The 19,617-nt window shown below is 50.6% G+C and overlaps 2 protein-coding genes across 2 annotated transcripts; one reads left to right on the top strand and one right to left on the bottom strand.

Annotated features, from left to right (window-relative positions):
• The first annotated feature begins 1,154 nt into the window (after window positions 1-1,154).
• Window positions 1,155-14,630, top strand: LOC140653072 (bestrophin-1-like). Its single transcript, XM_072864721.1, has 10 exons — window positions 1,155-1,542; window positions 3,937-4,096; window positions 5,036-5,130; window positions 5,539-5,772; window positions 6,832-6,986; window positions 8,093-8,170; window positions 9,745-9,897; window positions 10,402-10,482; window positions 11,343-11,494; window positions 11,868-14,630. Exons 2-10 carry the CDS (start codon window positions 3,945-3,947, stop codon window positions 13,063-13,065), a joined length of 2,298 nt encoding a protein of 765 aa, XP_072720822.1. The 5' UTR covers window positions 1,155-1,542; window positions 3,937-3,944; the 3' UTR covers window positions 13,066-14,630.
• FTH1 (ferritin heavy chain 1) lies at window positions 14,630-19,518 on the bottom strand. The gene is made up of 4 exons (XM_072864722.1): window positions 19,246-19,518; window positions 17,126-17,272; window positions 15,983-16,108; window positions 14,630-14,969 (listed from the first exon to the last, which is right to left on the bottom strand). The coding sequence occupies exons 1-4, from the start codon at window positions 19,354-19,356 to the stop codon at window positions 14,805-14,807; spliced, it is 549 nt and encodes a 182-aa protein (XP_072720823.1). The 5' UTR covers window positions 19,357-19,518; the 3' UTR covers window positions 14,630-14,804.
• Window positions 19,519-19,617: the final 99 nt, after the last annotated feature.

Below are 19,617 nucleotides of genomic sequence, written 5' to 3'. Positions count from 1 at the left end.
TCAAAGACACAGGCACATAGACCAGCACAAGAGAAAGATGGTTATTACAAGAACTAGCTCTTAATTTAATTTCACTGGAGACTTTGCTGTCTCATTGCTTGGAAAGAGCGGTGAAAAAACACACATGGCAACCCCACAGAGCCTCGGTGCAGAGCCTGGGTCTCCAGCTGCTCTTACCTGCAGGGATCAGACCTATGTTCCCTCTCCACAGTGGCCCACATCTGGCTAAATGATGGAGGCCAGGAGGGTCAGAGCACACTTACAAAGTTGGGCCCAGGTACTGAGACAGGGCCATGGCTTGGCTTAAGGCTCAGAGCAGCTCCAGGTCTCCAGGACACTGAATGTTGTAGCAGCTCAGCAAAAGCTGACTGGAGGAAATATTGGTGTCTAGGGGACAGATGCTACTACCTTGGACAACAGAGACAACTTTCCAAAGGAGTGAGCAGAAAGGGGATGGAAAGACGGAGGTCTCGTGAAGAGCTGTGGGCTATCCAAAGTCCTGTGCCTATGGGCACGGGGTTGCTGCCCAGGAGCCTGCTGACAGTGAAGGCTGCACGTCACAGCAAGACTAATTTGGTAAGAAAGGATCCGGATTCAGAGGCTCTTGGAAGGGGAATGTCTTAAAGACTTGACAGGGGAGATTGCAGGAGATGGTGGAAGAGAAGGATGGTCACAATTGTAAGGGAGAGCTTGGGAGCAGAAAAGGGACTGAAGACCCTGGAGAGACAGAGGCAAGGAGTTCTCTGGCTTGGTGGAGGCTTGAGGACAAAGGCAAGGAGCTGTTTTTCCCAGGGTGGCATGCAAGAAAGAGCAGTGACAGCCCCCAAGTGCTGCTGGAGAAGCGAGCGGAAAAGAAAGTGAACACATGGAAAGAGTCTTGGGGAGCCAGTGGCAGAAGGGAAGTCCCCAGCATCCAAACCACAGCTGGAAGAGATGGCAACTTCATCCAGGGACAGCAGAGACAGTGAGGAGTTAGAGAGAAGCATGGGCCAGGTGTTTCACTGACCTAAGGAGCTAGGAGCTTCCCCAGGGAAGAGAGGGCTGTGCAGCCCCAAGGTGACACATTTTATAGCCTTTGTGGAAAATTCCAGCCCTACTTAATCTCCTGGGGCTCCTGTAAGATTGTGCCACAGAGAAAGGGACCAAACAGGAAAGAATTAGAGGAAAAATGCCTCTCTTCTGGCAGCCACCACGGCTGTGCCAGGAGTTAGCAGCAGCAGCTGCAGAGCAGCCAGCCCTGCCTCCCCCTCCTCCGGCCGCCTCTATAAACACGCAGGGCTTACTCAGAAGATTAGAAGGGAACAGGGCAAAAGACAACAGAGTCTCTTTTGTAATGAGGAAGGATTATGGCATCAAGTGACCGGCTGCAGCTCCCAAGTGGGTTTCAGGCTCCTTAACACACCGTGTCTGTCAGGTTCAATCCCCCCATGAGCCAAGGGGGCACAAGGAGGCGGGCCGTGGCATGGGCCACAAAGGACCCAGCAAGGACACGTGCGGGACCAAACCTCCACAGCCTCCAGCGCAGCTCAGGAGCCCATGACTGTAAGTATCTAGTCCTCCCAAGAGCAGATCAATTCCTTCAAAGATCTATCTTCCTGCCTATCTGTGACCTCCTCTCACTCTGTCCATCCACTCTCTCTGCTGCTTCTCCGTCTTTGCGATAGCTGCTCATGGCTGTTTGCCGTCTCACGCGGCGGGTAAAACGCACCCAACGCAGGCTTGCTGTTGCGGGATCTTGGTTGCTGTGGACTCCCACAGTCTGATTAGTGTCAGTCGACCTGCAGGTGCAATGGTTAGTCCAGACGGATCAGGCAGGCAGATGCAGGCAGCAGCAGGCAGCGGCTCCCTGGGGAGCGGGCTGTGCGGGCACCGCACAGGGGATGGCTCTTCCTCCCCATACCGACTCTGGTGTGCCAGTGCCGGTGCTGCGGTGAGTCACCTCCCACCACGTACCTCAACCCCAAACGGTACTTTGAGTGTGCCAGCTGCCGAGTGACACCCCGGGGCAGTCCCGCACAGGCTGGCAGGCAGGCAGGGAAGTGCCTTAACCATTCAGGGCTGGAGGAAAAAGCACTGGGAAAAGCCCCATGTCCCATGCTGGAGCAGAACTGCATAGACGTGGGTGACATCCATTATTTACATGGAGAAGAGCCGAAGTTTTCCATGTTTGGTAAAAAGTGAATCTGTATTTGAATTACGCAACGAAGAATCTCCCTGAGCACTTTCAAGACCCAAAGCATAGAGAAAACAGCCAGCTTTCTGTAAGCAGCTCCCAACAAATTTATGGGTGTTTGCATACATTTCTCATCTGTATAATCCATGTGTGTGGGCAGTTAAAAACCACTCGTCTAATCCTATGCATGGGCCAGAAATACATATGGAAACAGCATGAATGTACATGAGGCTCAAGTGAAAGGTGCAGTTGTGCAGCTGGGGAGCCCTTGGCAGGGCAGGTGCCAGCTCTGTTCCTCCGATACGACCTGTGAGAAGGGACTCTGGGAGAGTTATGACAGGGAAACCCAAAGGAGGAGCAGCACCGAAAAGCCAAAGCCAGGACAAAGATGCTATTTGGTTGAAGTAGCCAACAAAACAGACTTTGCTGTTTTTCTTTACAGCACCAGCTCACTGGGACCTGAGTTGTCCCCACCTAACTGTAGCTCTTTCACTGAGATGCTTAAATGAGGAGCATGGACACAAACTTACCTGCCTTCAGTGCTGCTACAGAGCAGTAAGGTCTGAATTGTCCCTTGAAGTGCTGCTTCTTTGTCTCCATCATTCAGGGAAGAGCCCAAGGCCCCATAACTATTAACATGATTGCCTCTGTTAGATAGAAATGTCAGTATAACATCCTGATAACATGTTAAGATTTAGAAATACCAATAGTTTCACATTGGATAACTATAAATCAAGGGATCACTCACCTATCTGCCTGGCATGGATTACACTGGTCTGTTGTGTTTTTTTTTCCACAAATTCAGGTTTATATGAATGTGAGTCTGATTATTAATTGATGATAAAGAATTATTTATCCAGGGTTAGACTAGAAGAAGTGCAATGGGGATGCTGCATGATTGGGAAGCTTTTCATGAGTCTGAATGTCTTTTTTCACCCAGCATGATTTATTGTGCAACGTATGGTTGAAGGAGAGGGGAGGTGGAGTTGCTGGAATTTGTGCTCTGTGAGCCTGGCCAAACTCCATTCCCTCAGTTCTCTAACAGGGAGGGCTGTTCTGCCTGCGAGACTACGACCAGCATAGTCCAGATATGGCCCTCAGCCCAAATTTAAAGACAGCTATACTTGTTGGGCAAGTGCTACCAAAACTGTCAAATCTCCAAGGATACCTTCATTTGGATCAGTACCAAGAAATCTCTCCTTTCTGGGGTTTTTGCTTTCCTTTGGGTTTTTTTTTTTTTTTGCTATCAGTATTTCAGGAAGACACTTCCCGACAAGCAGATTTACAGAAACAACATATTTCAAGCAAATACTACAAAAAAAAAAAAAGGAGGGTAAGCCACTTTGGAGTTTGTGACCCTGAGAATTAATCTTGAACAACTGTTTTGTGGGAGGGAGTGGCACGTGGGTTCTGTCCACTCCGACCAACCAGCCCCACTTGAATGCTGACAATCAAACACTAGAAACCAAGGGCTCCACCAGAAAGTATATTCTCTATCATTGTAACCAGCTCACATGCAGCTCAAAGACAGGAAAAAGATGGCAAGCTCATCAAATTAATTGCCTACCATAAATTTCCTCCTGGTTGTCTCTGTCACTGACTTCATCTTACCTGTCTTTTGATCTCAACTCATTGTTTCTTTCTCTCTTTCTCTCTTCCTTCCGTCTTGCTTGCTTCCTGGGACACTTGCGGTGTCCCTGTCTCCTCCCTCTGTGCAAGCTTGCTGGCAGCTTCAACATCTGCTCATTTTGTGTCTCCACTAGGATCTGTGATGACAGTGACGTACACCAACCGTGTGGCTGACGCCCGCCTAGGCACCTTCTCACAGCTCCTGCTCCAATGGAAAGGAAGTATCTACAAACTTCTCTACTCCGAGTTCCTTATTTTCATCTCTCTCTACTTCACCATCAGTCTTGTCTACAGGTAAGCATCCTTACACCCGACACTAACACAGCCCCTCACTCTCAGCCTGTCCTGGAGCAGAGCAAATGAGTAACACAGGACTGGGACAGTGATCCTGGCGAAGAGGAGCTGGCCAGACACTCACCAGCCTCTGTTCCCAGGAGGAAAGGAAAGGTCCTTCCTCACTGCTCCAATATGGCTTAGCAGCTGATAAATCTCATTTTTCTGTCCTGGGAAGTAACACAGTTTCTCTTTCCTGGGATGAAGAGTTGCATTTGATGACTACCTACAGAAGAATAATGTGTAGATCAGTGGAGACCAAGGCTGAACTAGTACTGGAGATGTCCCACAGTGGGGAGCTTTAGGACTTTCCCTTGTTATACAACAGGCGATACCTTGGGTACATTTTTGAGAGCAGACGTCAGCTCTGGGACCACAGATCTTTGATAAGGCAACTGTACTCTGTGGCTGGTCTGGTTTTGGTGAGGAAAGACAGGGAGCTCCCCTAGCCGGTTCAATCACAGATGCAGCACGGAGGTAGGAAAGCAGCTCTAAGAAAGAGGCAGGAATTCACGTAAGAGCAGAGCTTGGACTGACATTTTTCAGGATATTAAGTGAACTGTAGTGCACATCCAAGCTCTGTGGCAAACCCTTGATACCACACAGCACTCTCCCGAGTGAGAAAAATAGGGGTGGTCCCTGACATCAGACTGCATCATGTACCACACGCTCTGTCAGTGACCGCTTCTGGCTCCTTTGGACTGGTCAGCAGGGTATTCTGGAGAGGTGGGCTGATGTCCCAGGCTCGCGAGGCCTGTTCACTCACATCATCCCCAGACTCATGGCGTGGCAGTGTCGTGACTACCCATCCTTGGCTTCCCTTGCCAGACTCCCATCCCAGCAAGCCCAACAAGGCACAGACTCTTCTTTGAGACTGATGCCTCTGATTCTCCCTTTTAGGCTGATCCTGAGTGAGAGCCAAAGGCTGATGTTTGAGAAGCTGGCGCTCTACTGCAACAGCTATGCTGAGCTAATCCCCGTGTCCTTCGTGCTGGGTAAGGAGCTCTGTCTGGGAACACACAGGGAGGGGAAAGGGACAGCATTTCTTCTTCCTGGTTTGATATAGCTCTGCAGGCAGGCAAGATTCGCTGAGCAGATCCCTCCCTCTGCCTTTGTATAATTCCTCAAGCAGAATACATCATTCCATGTTGCAGCTGTGAGGTACACCCCCAGCGCACAGCTTGCACTGGCCAGATGTACTAGCGTGTTCTGGGTTCTGCCAGGAGGGCAGGCACCAAATGAACCACGAAACCCAGATTCTAACTTTAGCATGGAGATCTGAATTGCCCTCCAGGCATGTCTGCACCCATCCCTGTATGAGCAGTACCAGCCTTCCTACCTACACATGAGCATTTACATCTCCTACTCCTTTAGGACGGCTAATTTGCTCAGCTCACCTCTAGGTTTCTACGTGGCTCTGGTGGTGTCCCGCTGGTGGGCTCAGTATGAGAGCATCCCATGGCCTGACCGCATCATGAACTTGGTCTCCTGCAACGTGGATGGCGAGGACGAGTACGGGCGGCTCCTGCGTCGCACCCTCATGCGCTACAGCAACCTGTGCAGTGTGCTGATCTTGCGCTCAGTCAGCACTGCTGTCTACAAGCGCTTCCCCAGCATGGAGCATGTCGTGAGGGCAGGTCAGTACCAGTACCGCCTTCTGCACAGCTCTGGCACCAAGCAGACAGCAGCACCTTGCTGCTGTTTTTGGGGCAAAGAGCCCTGGAAATGGCCACGTGACCTCCAGGCTGGAGATGGGATAGTGCTGCAATGTGCTCAGCTGATGTCTGCAGCGGGTGCTAAGCATCTGCTCATGCCCTAGCTCTGCTCTTCTGAAATAATCACCTGTTTATGTTTTCCTATTGCACAGCATTCTTGTTCCTGCTAGTGGCTGGAAGGCTGGTTTGAAAGATGCAGGGTCTCTGCCCAAATTTTTTACATAAGGAGAGTGTCGAGATCCAGTTTGTGAATGCAGATATGCTGCAGGTCACAGGGCAGCCCTGGCTGATCAGATTAGGGTAACTGTGGTGCAGCGACTTCACTCGGAGCTGCTTGCCCTGCACTGAAAGTGTGCATGGGAAGAGAAAAACTCTCTGTAGTAAATGACCCTGTGCACGGATCTATAGCAGAGCATGAGCAGACCCCTGCCAAGTGGTATGTTTGTCCTCCATCAGGGCGACAGTTTTCCATTGGGCAGGTGGGAATTGGAGCCTCAGACTCCTGACTTTAACCGCTGGGCTCCCTGAATCCTTCCTGAAAATGCTCCTCAAGGTACAACATTTCCCAGTCTGCCCAAAGGGAGATGTCTGCACCTGCCCTAGTCAGCTGGGTTCTCTTTGCAATCCAGAGAGAGAAACAGGCACTTCTAGGACACAAGTTATCCCATTCTCAACAAAGGCAACTGCACCCTCAGCAGTACTTTATCTCCCTGCTGGCTGTGATCTGATCAGATATGCTGCAGACATCCAAAGTGAAATGAGATAAAGCCTGCCTCTCACACTTCTATAACTCAACGTTTTAACAAGAAGACTTGCCCTCCTTCTATGTGTCTTCCAAAGGCTGAGTGCCTGAGTCTTTCCTGTGATTTTTAAGGAGAGCTAAGGTGACCACCTGAGATTTAGATGTTTTCATTTCAGACCACATCAGTTTCTTTCTGCCCTCTATGGCCATCCCTCTCCCATCTACTCTTTTCCGCCTAGGCCTCATGACACCAGAAGAGCACAAGAAGTTTGAGAGCTTGAGTTCCCCCCACAACAAGTTTTGGATCCCATGTGTGTGGTTCTCCAATCTGGCTGTGAAGGCCAGGAACGAGGGGAGGATCCGGGACAGCGTCCTGCTCCAAGGCATCCTGAATGTGAGTGACAGAGGCGATAGGCAACTGTTTGAGATCGTCGTCCAGTCCTCTGGGCAGAACTACAGGGATTTCCAGAGGTCAGGCAAGGAACAGGAATGGTGAGGTAGGACAATGAGCCAAGCCTGTCTCTGGGGATAGGATATTACATTCACTTTGATGGGAAATGCCTCCACTGCCACTCTCCAGGTTGTGACAGAACAGAGTTTTTCCTGGCCTGCTGACATGGTAGCAATGTCACATACAGTAGAGGCGAGGGGAATGTGATATCTTTCTCAAATGTGGGACTGGAAGGAACCACGGGACTCATATCTAGGCATACCAGTGGCAGACACCCATGCAGCAGGAAGGCTGGAGCCTTCGTCCAACCTTCACACACTCCAGCGCAGCCAACGACAGTGGCCAGTGGAGGTCTCTAGGACACAGATGGAAAGCGGCAAGGAAGCACAAGGAAACATGTATCTGGAAGAGACCAGGAGAGGTCAAAAGCATCCCCAACAACCAAGGTCCCCATACAAAACTTCACTATTGAAAACTCTTAGATAGTACTGGCAAGCAGGCCACACTCCACACGCAAGACCTGGCAACGATCCCTGCCCAGCTGCAGAGAAAAAAGGTCCAGAGCAGCTCATCCTTCCTGGTATTCATGTGCAGAGAAAGTCACATTGTTTTTGTTGCCTGGAGTGAGATTCATCTGCCCAGAGAGAGAGATCTCCCTCTGGGCTATTTATTTAGACTCATGATATAGTCAGGAGAGAGAAATGGATGCTCCTGAGACATTCTTTGCCTAAACTGTTGGCTGCTCATTTTGTGAGGAGATAAACTCTGCTATGAAGTGAGCTAGGAAGGGATCTTGGGCTCAGATGGAGACACCCAGGCAGCAAGCAGTTCCTCCAGGGCAAGCGTGAGACCTTGCTGGTGGTCTGCTGGGGTGAGGCTGGGCACCTGAGGCTGAGCAGGAATCCTGGCTGAGCCCCCCCTTCCAGAGGAGGTGTGAGCAGGAGGGAATGGGCTGGAGCAATGAACGGCAATGGGGCCGGAGAGGCTCGGTTTGCCCAGCAAGGAGGTGCAAAGTTACGCTGACAGGCCATTCCTTTTCCCCGCCGCAGGAGCTCAACACCTTGCGCAGCCAGTGCGGGCGACTCTATGGGTACGACTGGATCAGCATCCCCCTGGTCTACACTCAGGTGAGAAGGGATCCCCCACATCTACCGCTCCGCTGCCTGCCTGTGCACACTGCCCCATGCGACAAGGGGCAGCTCCATTTACACCCATACCTGACCCACACACGGACCGTGCTGACGCGAGATACGCTTGGACACCTCATCCATACCTACGCGTGTCAGCTCTCACATATGTAGCTCAACAGCACACACCCAGCCCAGCTTTACTTCCGTAACTCAGACACAGCCCCCTTTACAGAAACAGATGCTGTCCAGGGATAACTAACCGTGATGCGTGCCACATGAGTACACAGAAAACACAGGGATATGTGGATCCAATCCCTGCACCGCCTTGCAGGGAGCATGTCCCTGAAACAGTTTCTTCCTACTCAGCAGAGCTGAGATCTGTCTGCCAGCAAAGCTGCTCCAGCGGGCAGGGCAGCTCCGATGGAGTCGTGCCACGTGTGTGAGAGAGCTGTGTGCGCGTACTCAGCTGTTTAATAGCTCTCTCCATGCAAACCCAGGCAGACACTTCGGCACCATCTTTCTCCTTTGTCTCGTACAATCCAGCTGCTCAGATAACACTAATGCACTCCACCGTGAAACGGGAACTGCTTCCATTCCCGCAGTGGTGCAGGTTAATGGGGAACACATTGGGAAACTATATTCCTACACAGACCAGTGTCCTGCACGCTAGGAGCAACAGCAATATCATAGCATGTCTTTGCCCCCTCTGCAGTACACAACCCACTTTTTATAGGTGCCCATCCATAATGCAAAGTCTGTCATTCCAGGCACTCTGTATCCTGCCCATCATGAAACAGCCCTGCGCTGTTCACCGCAAGGAGCTGCGTGGCTAGTCTTGTGATGCTGGGCGTTTGTTTTGAACCCCCTTGCTTGTTGCGTCAAAAGACCACGCAAGACTCTCAGCTGCTTTTAATTTGAAAAGGGGAAGTTTCCAGTCCCATGATTACAGAGAAAAGCACAAAGCTCATTGTAGCCTGAAATCCAGACAAACAAGCAGGCAAATATAAAAAAGGCCCAGTGTGAGGACCAGGAAGGAAGGAGCTAGTTCAGAGCTGGCAGCACTGCCAGGGTTCCCCTCCCAGTGGCCTGCCAGCATGGACTGAGCCACGAGGGGCTTGAGACAGCTTTCAGGAGAGGCAAGAGCAAGAATGAAAAGAGCTCACAGCACCCCTTACTTCAGCATCAGAACAACCATGCAGCCATGTGGCAGTTGTTTAAGGTCTTTCCATCCAGGCTGTCATGTGCTTTCTTCTGACACTATCTTTCTGTGATGCCTACACACATCATTCCAGGGACAGCACGGAATGAAATACAGTGTAGGTAACAGCTAAATGGCATATTTAAAGCTTTCTGCAATGGAAATGCATCTTCCTACAAAAAGCAGAGGAGAAGCCTGTCATAACTGAATCCAAGGCTTTCATCAAACGGCTACAGAGCCAGCAGCTCTGCAGCAGCTTGCCGCTCTTCGGAGTTGTGTGGGGTGGAACTGAAGAGAGATGCTGGGAAAGCAAGCTGGGAAAGCAAGCTGGGAACTCAAGCTCCTCTGATGTGTCCCCTGGCATCTTTCCCAGGTGGTGACCATGGCTGTTTATAGCTTCTTCCTGGCCTGTCTAATCGGGCGGCAGTTCCTGGATCCAGAAAAAGCATACCCTGGCCATGAACTAGATCTCTTTGTGCCCGTCTTCACATTTTTGCAGTTCTTCTTCTATGCTGGCTGGTTAAAGGTAAGTCCAAGAAAATACGTCTGGAGCTAGAATCTGACCCAGCCAAGGGTTCTTCCCAGTGTGTGCTCACCAGGGACCCAGCCGCGTTCTTAGGTCTATGGGCAACATGCCAGGTGCTGGCAGACACATGGGAAGCCAACAGGGGCTGAGGGTATTGCCAAGACCTCAGTTTCTGGGTGTCTCACCCTGGAGATCAGCTCCACCTTTCCTAAGCTTTGGTCCTGACTAGTTTGGGGAAAAAGAGAGGCAGTAGGCTACACTTTACCTGCAGTGGTGGTCTGGAGTTGCAGGAGGGCTATGTGAGCAAGGGGCAGTTATCTGTATGTACCAATGTCTCCCAGCCACTGGCAAGTCTCCATTTTTAACCCACCCCTTTTTGGGAGGAACAGCATTACTCCGAATTCAAGGAACATCACTCTTGACTCTGCCCCACAGGCCTTCTCCCTGCAGGGAAAGTGGCAGGTATGACCATGATGACGTTTGCTATGCGCTCTCCACATGCAGGTGGCCGAGCAACTCATCAACCCTTTTGGGGAGGACGATGACGACTTTGAAACCAACTGGCTCATCGACAGGAACCTGCAGGTAAAGTGAAGGCAGGGTCTTCCAGATGAGCCTGACCTGCAGAGGAACACTGAGGCAGGACTGCATCTGAGGGCTGAGCAAGCCCTATCAGTGCAGTCACAAAGTTCTCCTGCAACACCTCCGCCACCCACCTCCCATGCCTGCAATGGGGCAGAGAAGCAGTCCCTCTTACCCTTGCACTTTCCTGAGGTGTCGGTGGCTGCATGTTAAGAGGCCCAGGATCTCCAGAAGGAGATGGCTAGGAGAGCAGGAGGAGAGCATAAGGCTTCCCAACAAATACAAGGGTGAGGGTGGCCAGCTCGGTGTTCCCCCTCAGCAGCCAAGGAGACAGCCCAGGCTCCAGGAAGAATGTGGGGCAAGACCTGTGCCAGGAAGACCCCCCACACCAGGGAAGCCAGGGCTTTTGGCATATCTTTGTACACAGAGACCGACTGCAGCTTTAGTCCACGCTCTGGCACACATGATGGATCCAGACTGTTCGTTTCACGCCCTTGCTACCTTTGAATGACACATCATTCCTGCCTCTCCCGAGCTTTTCCACCCTGTGCCTGTATCTAAAACTGCTTCCTCTGCTTTCTTCCGTGCAGTAACTCTCCACCTTCGGCCCTTCCTAACACTGAGCCCTTAGTCCTAGCGAGCGTAGCGCTTTCGTGTCCCCTTCAGCATCACTTTCCTTCCAGTTAATCAAATCTCTCCGCGTGAGGAGCAACCCAAGTGACAGGAAACCACATAGCAAACCCAGCCACTTGCCTCGCTTCCTTGCTAACATTGTTTCCTCCTGCCCTGCATTCCTTTGTCCACCGATAACAGGCACACATAATGCTGCTCACTCCATATGACATTTCTGCTGTCCCCTACAGGTCTCCCTTATGGCAGTGGATGAGATGCATCAGGATTTACCCATTCTGGAGAAGGACCTATACTGGAATGAGCCTGATCCCCAGCCACCCTACACCGCAGCCACTGCTGAGTATAAGCGCCCATCGTTCCTTGGCTCAACTTTTGATATCAGGTGAGTGCAGCCACGGGATATCAGAACAGTCATTTACACCTTGGATCAGGTCTCATGCAGGATATTATGCTTGAGGAGTAAGAGCAAGCAGTAATATCTTCCTCCATAGTTTGTGAAATCTTGCTCTAAGATACTTTTAGGCTCATGCAAAGATGCCAGCCAACATCCTCCATGGAAAAGGATGCCTCTGACCTCTTGCCCCCCTCCCCTCTCCTATAAGCATCCCTACTGTGGAAGGCCTAACACATATCTAATGGCAATACAGGAAGACAGAGGCTTGCCACTGGCAGCAGCATCCCCTGTGCTGCCAGCCTCTCCACCAGAAACCACCTCCTTTTGTGGCTGTGTAACAGCCCATTTTGCTTTTCCCCAGCATGCAGAAAGAAGAGATGGAGTTCCAGCCCCTGGAGCAAATTAAAGAGAATGAGGAGGCAAACCACTCCACACCATTACTGGGACACCTGGGCCGCCTCCTCGGCGTCCAGTCACCAAGCTTCTCCCGGTCCTCTTCCCGGATGAACCTGCTGCGCAGGCGAGGAGACCCCACATCCCCCTTCTCCCATTATACGTACCAAGACATGGGCAAGTCTGGAAGCCCTTGCAGCATCAATCAGCCAAGGGGAGACTCCAGCTCACAGGAGCACTGGGACAGCGAAGATGGAAAACTAAGGGAGTTTGATGCCTTCATGTCAACCCCATTTTATGAGAGACCTGGTTTCTACAGTGCTCCACAGACACCCATCAGCTCTATCCCCATGATTTTCCCTTCTAGACGCCAAGGCCGCAAGAAGCCTCCCGCACTCTCCAGCATCGCTGCATGCTCAACTTCTCTTAGGGACGTCATTGTCAACTCCTCACCTTCCAGAGTCAGCGACATGTACAAAAGCCAGAGCTCCCTTGGCTCAGGTGCAAAGGAAACGTTTATTTGGCCAACAGATCGGAGCAAAGGTCCTGACTCGCTGGTTGTAACAGTAGAAGAGAAGAACAACTCTAACAGTAAAAGCAGAGAAGCTGCCACCACAGGAAGTCCAGGAGCTCAGTCCACAGCATCAGACAGCCCTGAATTCCCCTTCTTGGCAGAGTCCCCAGACCACGAGAAGCAGGGTAGCTTCAAGAGTCTAAAGAGCTTGAAAGGTTCCCACCCACCCCGGCTAACCCTGGAGAACACAGCATCAGCCACTCCCAATTCTGAACATTCAAGTGCCTTTCACACCCCCAGTAACAAGACCCCCGGAGGCAGTGCCTCCCTCTGCTTCTCATTCACTCCTGTAACATCTCCAGTGCTGGAGAGATCCCACATGGGGAACGTGGGCCCTGATGCTCGCAGCCTAAGTTTAGAAGATACAGCCAGCGCTCCAGACCAGCATTCAGCAGAAGTTTCCAGGACCACGAGAGATACTGGAAATGGAAGCACTAATACTCCCCCTACAAAAGAGGCAAGACGAGCAGAGAGCCCATCCCCCAATGACTCTGGCATCTCTCTAGCCGAAGGTGACTATGTGGGGCTGATGGAGGTGATCATAGAGACCAGTGAAAGCACATGTGAAGAACAGATAGATCAGTACAGCTAGAGGAGACCACGAGACACACAGTTCTGTTGAGATACCTGCCATATTAGTGATATCGCAGTATCTTTACACCTGGCCACACTGGCACTCGCCCAAACAGAAGGGCAGTGCAGCCAAACCACCTACTGCTGGAACAGGCAGCTAGAGCCCAGCCTAGGCTAAAGCCAGCACTAATGACACACTGCTACTAGCCTCAGGCACAGTAGCATGCACAACTTCAGTGTTGCAACAATAACAAAACAAACAAAAAACCCCTCTATGTTTGTAGCAAAAGGACAAATAAGACTGAGTGTTAGGTATTGTAGATACCTGACAGCAGAGCAATAGCTCAGCACATACCAGCCTGAAGAACCCAGAGTGCAGGTGTAGCCCAAAACAGAAGGGGGAACGTGGTTAATAAGGATACCTCCCCCCTCCTCATCACAGCAAGAATCGGAACTTGAGCTTTATGCTAACATTTGTCACAAGACCCATTACAAGTCTCAGGCAGGATGCGCAACTACTGACAAGATACTCCAGGGAAAGTAAGGGACTGAAGCAAGTCACATCATTTGTGATGCTGACCCATAGTGCTTCACAAAGTCATGTCTGGCTGGTGTTTTCCAGTACTGGAAAAGTAACAGAATAAGGCAGGGCAAGTGTCCACTAGAACAGGTGGCTGCAGTCAACAGTATTTGCCCAGCACATTGCTTCCTTTTGAAGTTCCACACCACATCTGCCACTGATTTGACAGTGCTCAGAGAAGAAGTCATCTGGATGGCAGCAGACACCATACAGCTGTGAGTTTTTACTGTCTTCCCCAAGAAAATAAAAGCAAGGCTGAAGTCCAGGACCATCCGTTTTGTTTCCTCATTTTAGTTTCCATGCAAGAATAGGAATTTAGAGAAACCACAGAAGTTTTCCTACTTCTGTCTTCAAAAACAGCTGCAAAACTCCCATATCACAGGGGGTACATGACAAATTTAGTTTACCTCCCACATCCCTTCCAGTACCTTCACAACAGCTGCCTACCCTCTCTGCCTTCCAAATACAGCTTCTAGACCTAGGCAGATGTCACCATTGCCCGCTGCAACTCCTGACACAGTGCCATTGAAGCAGTTCCTGCAGCACTGCTCTTTCAGTCTAGCCTGATTACAGTACGCAGCTCTGAAGTCTTGATTCACAGTACATTTTCTCCATGCACAAGCGTAGTGCCATTTGTTAGACAGGCATGATGCCTACTGAGGCACTAACCCCCACCTCGCTTCAGTTGCCTCATCTAAATTCACAGGGACCAATTCAGGAAGCCCAGATACTCAAGCCTTCCTTTCCTCGCACATCCATTCCAGCAACAACTTCAGTGGCAAAGGCATTTAAAACACAGCTTTAGTCACTGAGCAATTCCTGCAGTGGATCCCACTGGATTGGAAAAAAGTCATTTTTATAAAAGCGCTACGTACAATCTGATCCCTCTAATATATTCCTGCATCCATGCCCAACTTAAGATGAGTGCCACAACAGAGACTATGGAGCACAATCCTACAAGTACACAGGCCTCTCGCTCCCGAGAGAAACAGAAAAAGACAACTTGAACCAAGTCACTTTATTGGATGGAGGGCAATACACAAAACACAAGAGAAAAGAGGGGTGATATTTGGTACAGAGTATGAGAACTGTTTATCTAGATAGCTGAAGATGCATGCACAGCTGGACAGTAAAGTAGGAGTCCCACTGAAACCCACAGGGTGGCTCTTGGCAAGACTTCAGCTCTCATTGTCACTGTCCCCTAGGGTGTGCTTGTCAAAGAGGTACTCTGCCATGCCATATTTTGGTGCCCCCATCTTCCGCAGGTTGGTCACATGGTCACCCAGCTCTTTGATGGATTTCACCTGTTCATCCAGGTAGTGAGTCTCAATGAAGTCACACAACTGAAAGGGAGACAAAAGAGTTTAAACATAGGCCTGAACACAGCCTATCCTGCTGAAGCAGCATCTGGAATTCTACCAGTCCTCTCTAGGGAAAGGAGAGGATGCAGAATGACAATTTTAAAGCTGCAGAAGACACCGGAGGGGAAGAAGCCTTTAGTTTTGCCTCAGCAATGCCAGAACAAGGCCAAAGTGAGGCAGACTTATCTAGGCACACTTGCTCCAGAACTGCAGTACAATGTCAGCTCAAAGTCCCCCTTCTTCCTCACTACAAGAAGCAACAGGCAAGTTTCTGAACATATTTAGAAGCCCCCACTCACTGCACAGCACTTGAATTCATGACCATGAAGATTTACACCTGTAGAATGGTCCAGCTATGTTGTTTCTTTTAAAAAAGTCCCTCTAACTCATGCAGGACACTCCCAAGAGTACTTTGATTCAGACATATCAATCTCCTCCTGATACTAAGAGGCCTCAATCCAGCCTTGCCAGTAACTTCCATCTGTGAAGAAACCTGTGTTTTCAGACACTCTGTTCTGAAGTGTCATGGCTTTTAACATTCCGAAGAAGTGACTCCAAAATTTTACGACAAAAAGCCTTACAGGCATCCATGGGTTTAAAGTAAGAACTCATCCCCCACAGAAACAAGCCTTCTCCATAGAGCTTAATACATTTATTTCTTCTCTTCAAAATGCTGTTCACAAGTGCTCTCTGTTTCCAAGAGCAATGGAAGGGTTTGAACAAAGCAATGCACCCACTGTTCTGTAAGGCAGGCCTCAGCCACCCTAACACACTGCAACTGGTCTGCCCAGAAAAAGATGACAATAACCCTACCAAACAGCTAAGGCCCAGGCTGACACATGGGCCCTTCCCTTTGGAAAGGCTGCACCACTAGTTCACACCCTTTTTTCACCTTTAGGAATGGCAGGGACACATAGCTCAACCCCAAACCCACATTAGACACATACAAGCCCCCTCATTGCATAGCCACATTCTCAACTTCAGCATCTACTTACGTGTGGGTCATTCTTTTCAGTTGCCAATTTGTGCAGTTCTAACAGCGACTGGTTCACGTTCTTCTCCAAGTGCAGGGCACACTCCATTGCAGTCAGACCATTCTCCCAGTCATCACGATCTGGCTTCTAAAAGGGGAAAGCACACGACCATATTTTCTGTAAGCACCCGCAGACCATTAGGGAGCAAAGTCATTTTAGATCAGTCTCAAAGCCCGTTTAGGCCAAGTTCAGGCATTCAGGCATCTTCAAAAGTTTGGTGGACACATAGTGCATGCTCTGAACAGAACTGAATGCGTTCTCTAAGTTCCAGACCTGTCCCCATTCCCTAGATTCTCCTCATGTTATGTTCTCTGAGCTATTGTAGGCAAGACAGCTAACAGAGCTACTGTCTTCTTCCTCCCGTCATAACCTAATAGCTTAAATATCTGCCTACGCTAGCAGGTAATGGGCTTCTCAGAAATAAAGCAGTTAAGATGCCAGTACAGGCAAGTCTAGTCTTCAGCTCAGAACTGCCTAGAATAGAGTCTGGTGTTTACAAGTACTCAGATTTACTAGTAAGCACAAGAATTATTCTCAAGTCCCAATCACTTTGTTTGCTGCTTTCCCCATGAAGAGCTGTCTTGCATTAAACTGGCCCTATGACGTTGCTTACTTTCTGCTGTTCCAAAGAATTTAATTAAAGTGACTTCAAGAAAACAGTGCTATGAGATCTTGCAGCGAGTCATGAGAAGCAACTGGAAACTTGGGATTTCATATTCCCACAGCAAGCGAGTCAAGAGTTCTCTACAAAACAGCGTAGAGAACAGAGAAGGCTCTTGCCAGTAAATTTAAGGTAGATGAATCAGTTGTGTTCTAGTTATTCTCACCCCACAGCAAAGCGCCTAGGGCTAGGCATCCTCTTCTTATGCAGGAAATGCTTGTTATTAGTCAATCGGCACAAATAATAAAATCACTAGGCACCTCTAGATTCTGGGCTGAGTGCCATGCGCAGATCACAGCAATGCGGTATGCTGATCTACTGTCAGCTGCTGCTCCTTCTGGGAAAGGACCCACAGGGAAATTCCTCCCCTCCCTGCCACCCCTGGAGGCAGACCACAAGTCTAGTTCTGCATTAGATAGGACACCCATAGCTCCACTCCTCACCTTGATGTCCTGCAAGAAGATGCGTCCGCCCCTCTGATTCTGTAGCTTCATCAGTTTCTCAGCATGCTCACGCTCTTCGTGGGACTGATGCAGGAAGTACTTGGCAAAGTTTTTCAGAGCCACATCATCCCGGTCAAAATAGTAGGACTGAAAAATAAGAATTCATATGCTCAAAACCCCAAGCCTCGCTCCAGCAGCCGTACAAAGCCAAGTCCGTACTGTGGCTTCAGATATGTCTCCTATCAGCCCTACTTCAAGATGGCCAGAGTCCAAGCTAAGGCTAACAGTAGCACTGACAACAACAAGGCAGTGTGGCAAAACTTCCCTCATTAGCCAGTTAGATTTTCCTGACTAGGATTAAGTTTTAGCCTGTATCCCTACCATGAACACCAGGGACACAAATAAATGGTATTTGTGGTTCAGTTCTGAAGGTACAAAAAACCCCACAGAGATACCTGTTCTTCTGAGCACCATTCAAATGCCTTAAACACAGCAGACTTGAACAGCCTTTTTCAAGAAGGAGAAATCTTCCCTGCTCAATTTGCTTGCCTGAGTTTGTTTACAGTGATCACAAGTCAAGGTTCTGACTTGCAATACCAGTTAAGGGTGGCCAAAAACTTTTAGTACTTCTGCAATAAAGCTCCCATGTTTCCCTAGGCTTATCAGGGATTAGACTAACAAGTACACTTTCTACTTTTGGAAAAAATAAATATTAGTATCACATTTAAAACACAAAAAATAAATGTAACTAAAATACATATTCAACAGCAAATACAAGATCATCTTTTTTGAAAGCCAAAAAAAACTGTAACAGCAGTTAGAACCCATCACACAGCTTGTTTGTTCTTTGGTCAGAGCCACTAGGCAGGATTCAATAGAAAGCTTTGTCTCAACTGCCAGTTATTTACCAGACAAACTACTACAGAATTTTCTGCTCTTAAACCAGAAGCTTGGAGATTCAAGGCAAGACACTGGTGCTTGTGTACCACTATCATCCACCAACATTATTACATTTAGCTTGTAGCTGAGGTTCAGACCTTCATAGTAACACAGAAGCAAGCTGTGAAGTTCTACACCTACATGCCACAACATACTACAGTGTCACTAGAAAGTCTCAAGTTACCTGCACATCTAAAGCACCGAGATTGCTGCACAGAGGTCAGAGCTGCTGTTGGGACCAAAGTTACTCATCTCATCTATGGCTAAAATGGGAGTCTCATGCCAAGCGAGACGTGTAAACACAGCGCCAAGGAAACCACGGATTCCTACCAATTCACTTCAAAAACCATGACCGAAAAACCTTGCCTCAGAGACAAGAACGCCTGTGGGAAAGGTGCCAATCACTTCGTTAGTCAACTCCTGCTATCCAGCCCAGCCCCAAGGGCAGAGCCGCTTGGAAGCTGCTGAGCTGTGCTGATAACGAGTCCGCCAAGGGCGACGAGCAGAGACCGGTTAACGTGTAACTTGAGTTCGCCACCGAGATAAATGCCTCACCTACAGAAAACAAGCGGCCGCCCCACCCCCGGGGAAGGCCGAGAACGCCCCTGAGGCGGGGGAGAAGGAGCGCGGCTGCGCCCGCAGGCAGCGCCCGGCCCTCGGGAACCCCCCGCCGCGCCGCCTGCCCGCGCCCCCTCCCCGCCAGCCGGCCAGGCAGCCCAGCACCGTGCGCGGAGAGCCCAGGCTGGTCCTCGGCCCAGAGCTCGTACCGGAGAGCGGGCAGCGCTGAGGGGTCAGCCAGCCCCACAGCCCCGGCTACGCCTTCATCCCTTGCAAGCTCATACCACTACCGCCCCCATACCTTCCCTCCCCCTTCCTCCGACAGGCCTCACACAAAAAGGTGCGACGCTTCTCCCCCCGCCCCGGCAAGGCCCAAACACAGGGCGGGCCCGGACCCCTCTCAGGGGAGAGGCCACACTGTGCGGGCCCGCCTCCCCCCGCGGCTGGCCTAACCCCCCCCGCCCCTACCTGAACACCGGCGTTCCCGGGTAGGCCCGAAGCGCCCCCCCCCTTCCCCACCGGCAGGCCCCACGCCTCCCATCCCTTTATCCCCACATACAGGCCCCACACCCGACAAGCCCACGCACAGGCCCCTCCATTCCGCCCCCCACCGGGCCGCTCACCATGCTGAGGTACACGTAGGAAGCGTAAAGCTCCAGGTTGATCTGGCGGTTGATGGCGGCTTCGCAGTCCTGGTGGTAGTTCTGGCGCACCTGGGAAGGAGGCGCTGCCATGATGCTGCCTTAAGGGGTGAGTCGGTGGGTACGACGGCGGGGGTAGTAATAGTAGTAGTGGTGGTGGTGGTGGCGGCGGGCCCGAGCGCGGCCGGTTCCGTCCAAGCACTGTTGACGCAGGAACCCGCTCCGCTCAGCCTCCCCGACGCGCTCTAACCAACAGCCGCCCCGCGCCGCCCCTTTTATAGTGCCGCAAGCGTCACCGCGCACCGCCCCACCCCCCCCGCCGCCGCGCGAGCGCTGAGGGGCGGGGCCTCCCGC

The sequence above is a fragment of the Ciconia boyciana genome, chromosome 6 (genome assembly GCF_034638445.1).
Source record: "Ciconia boyciana chromosome 6, ASM3463844v1, whole genome shotgun sequence".
NCBI lineage: Eukaryota > Metazoa > Chordata > Aves > Ciconiiformes > Ciconiidae > Ciconia > Ciconia boyciana.
This window is presented reverse-complemented; position numbering and strand designations above follow the sequence as displayed.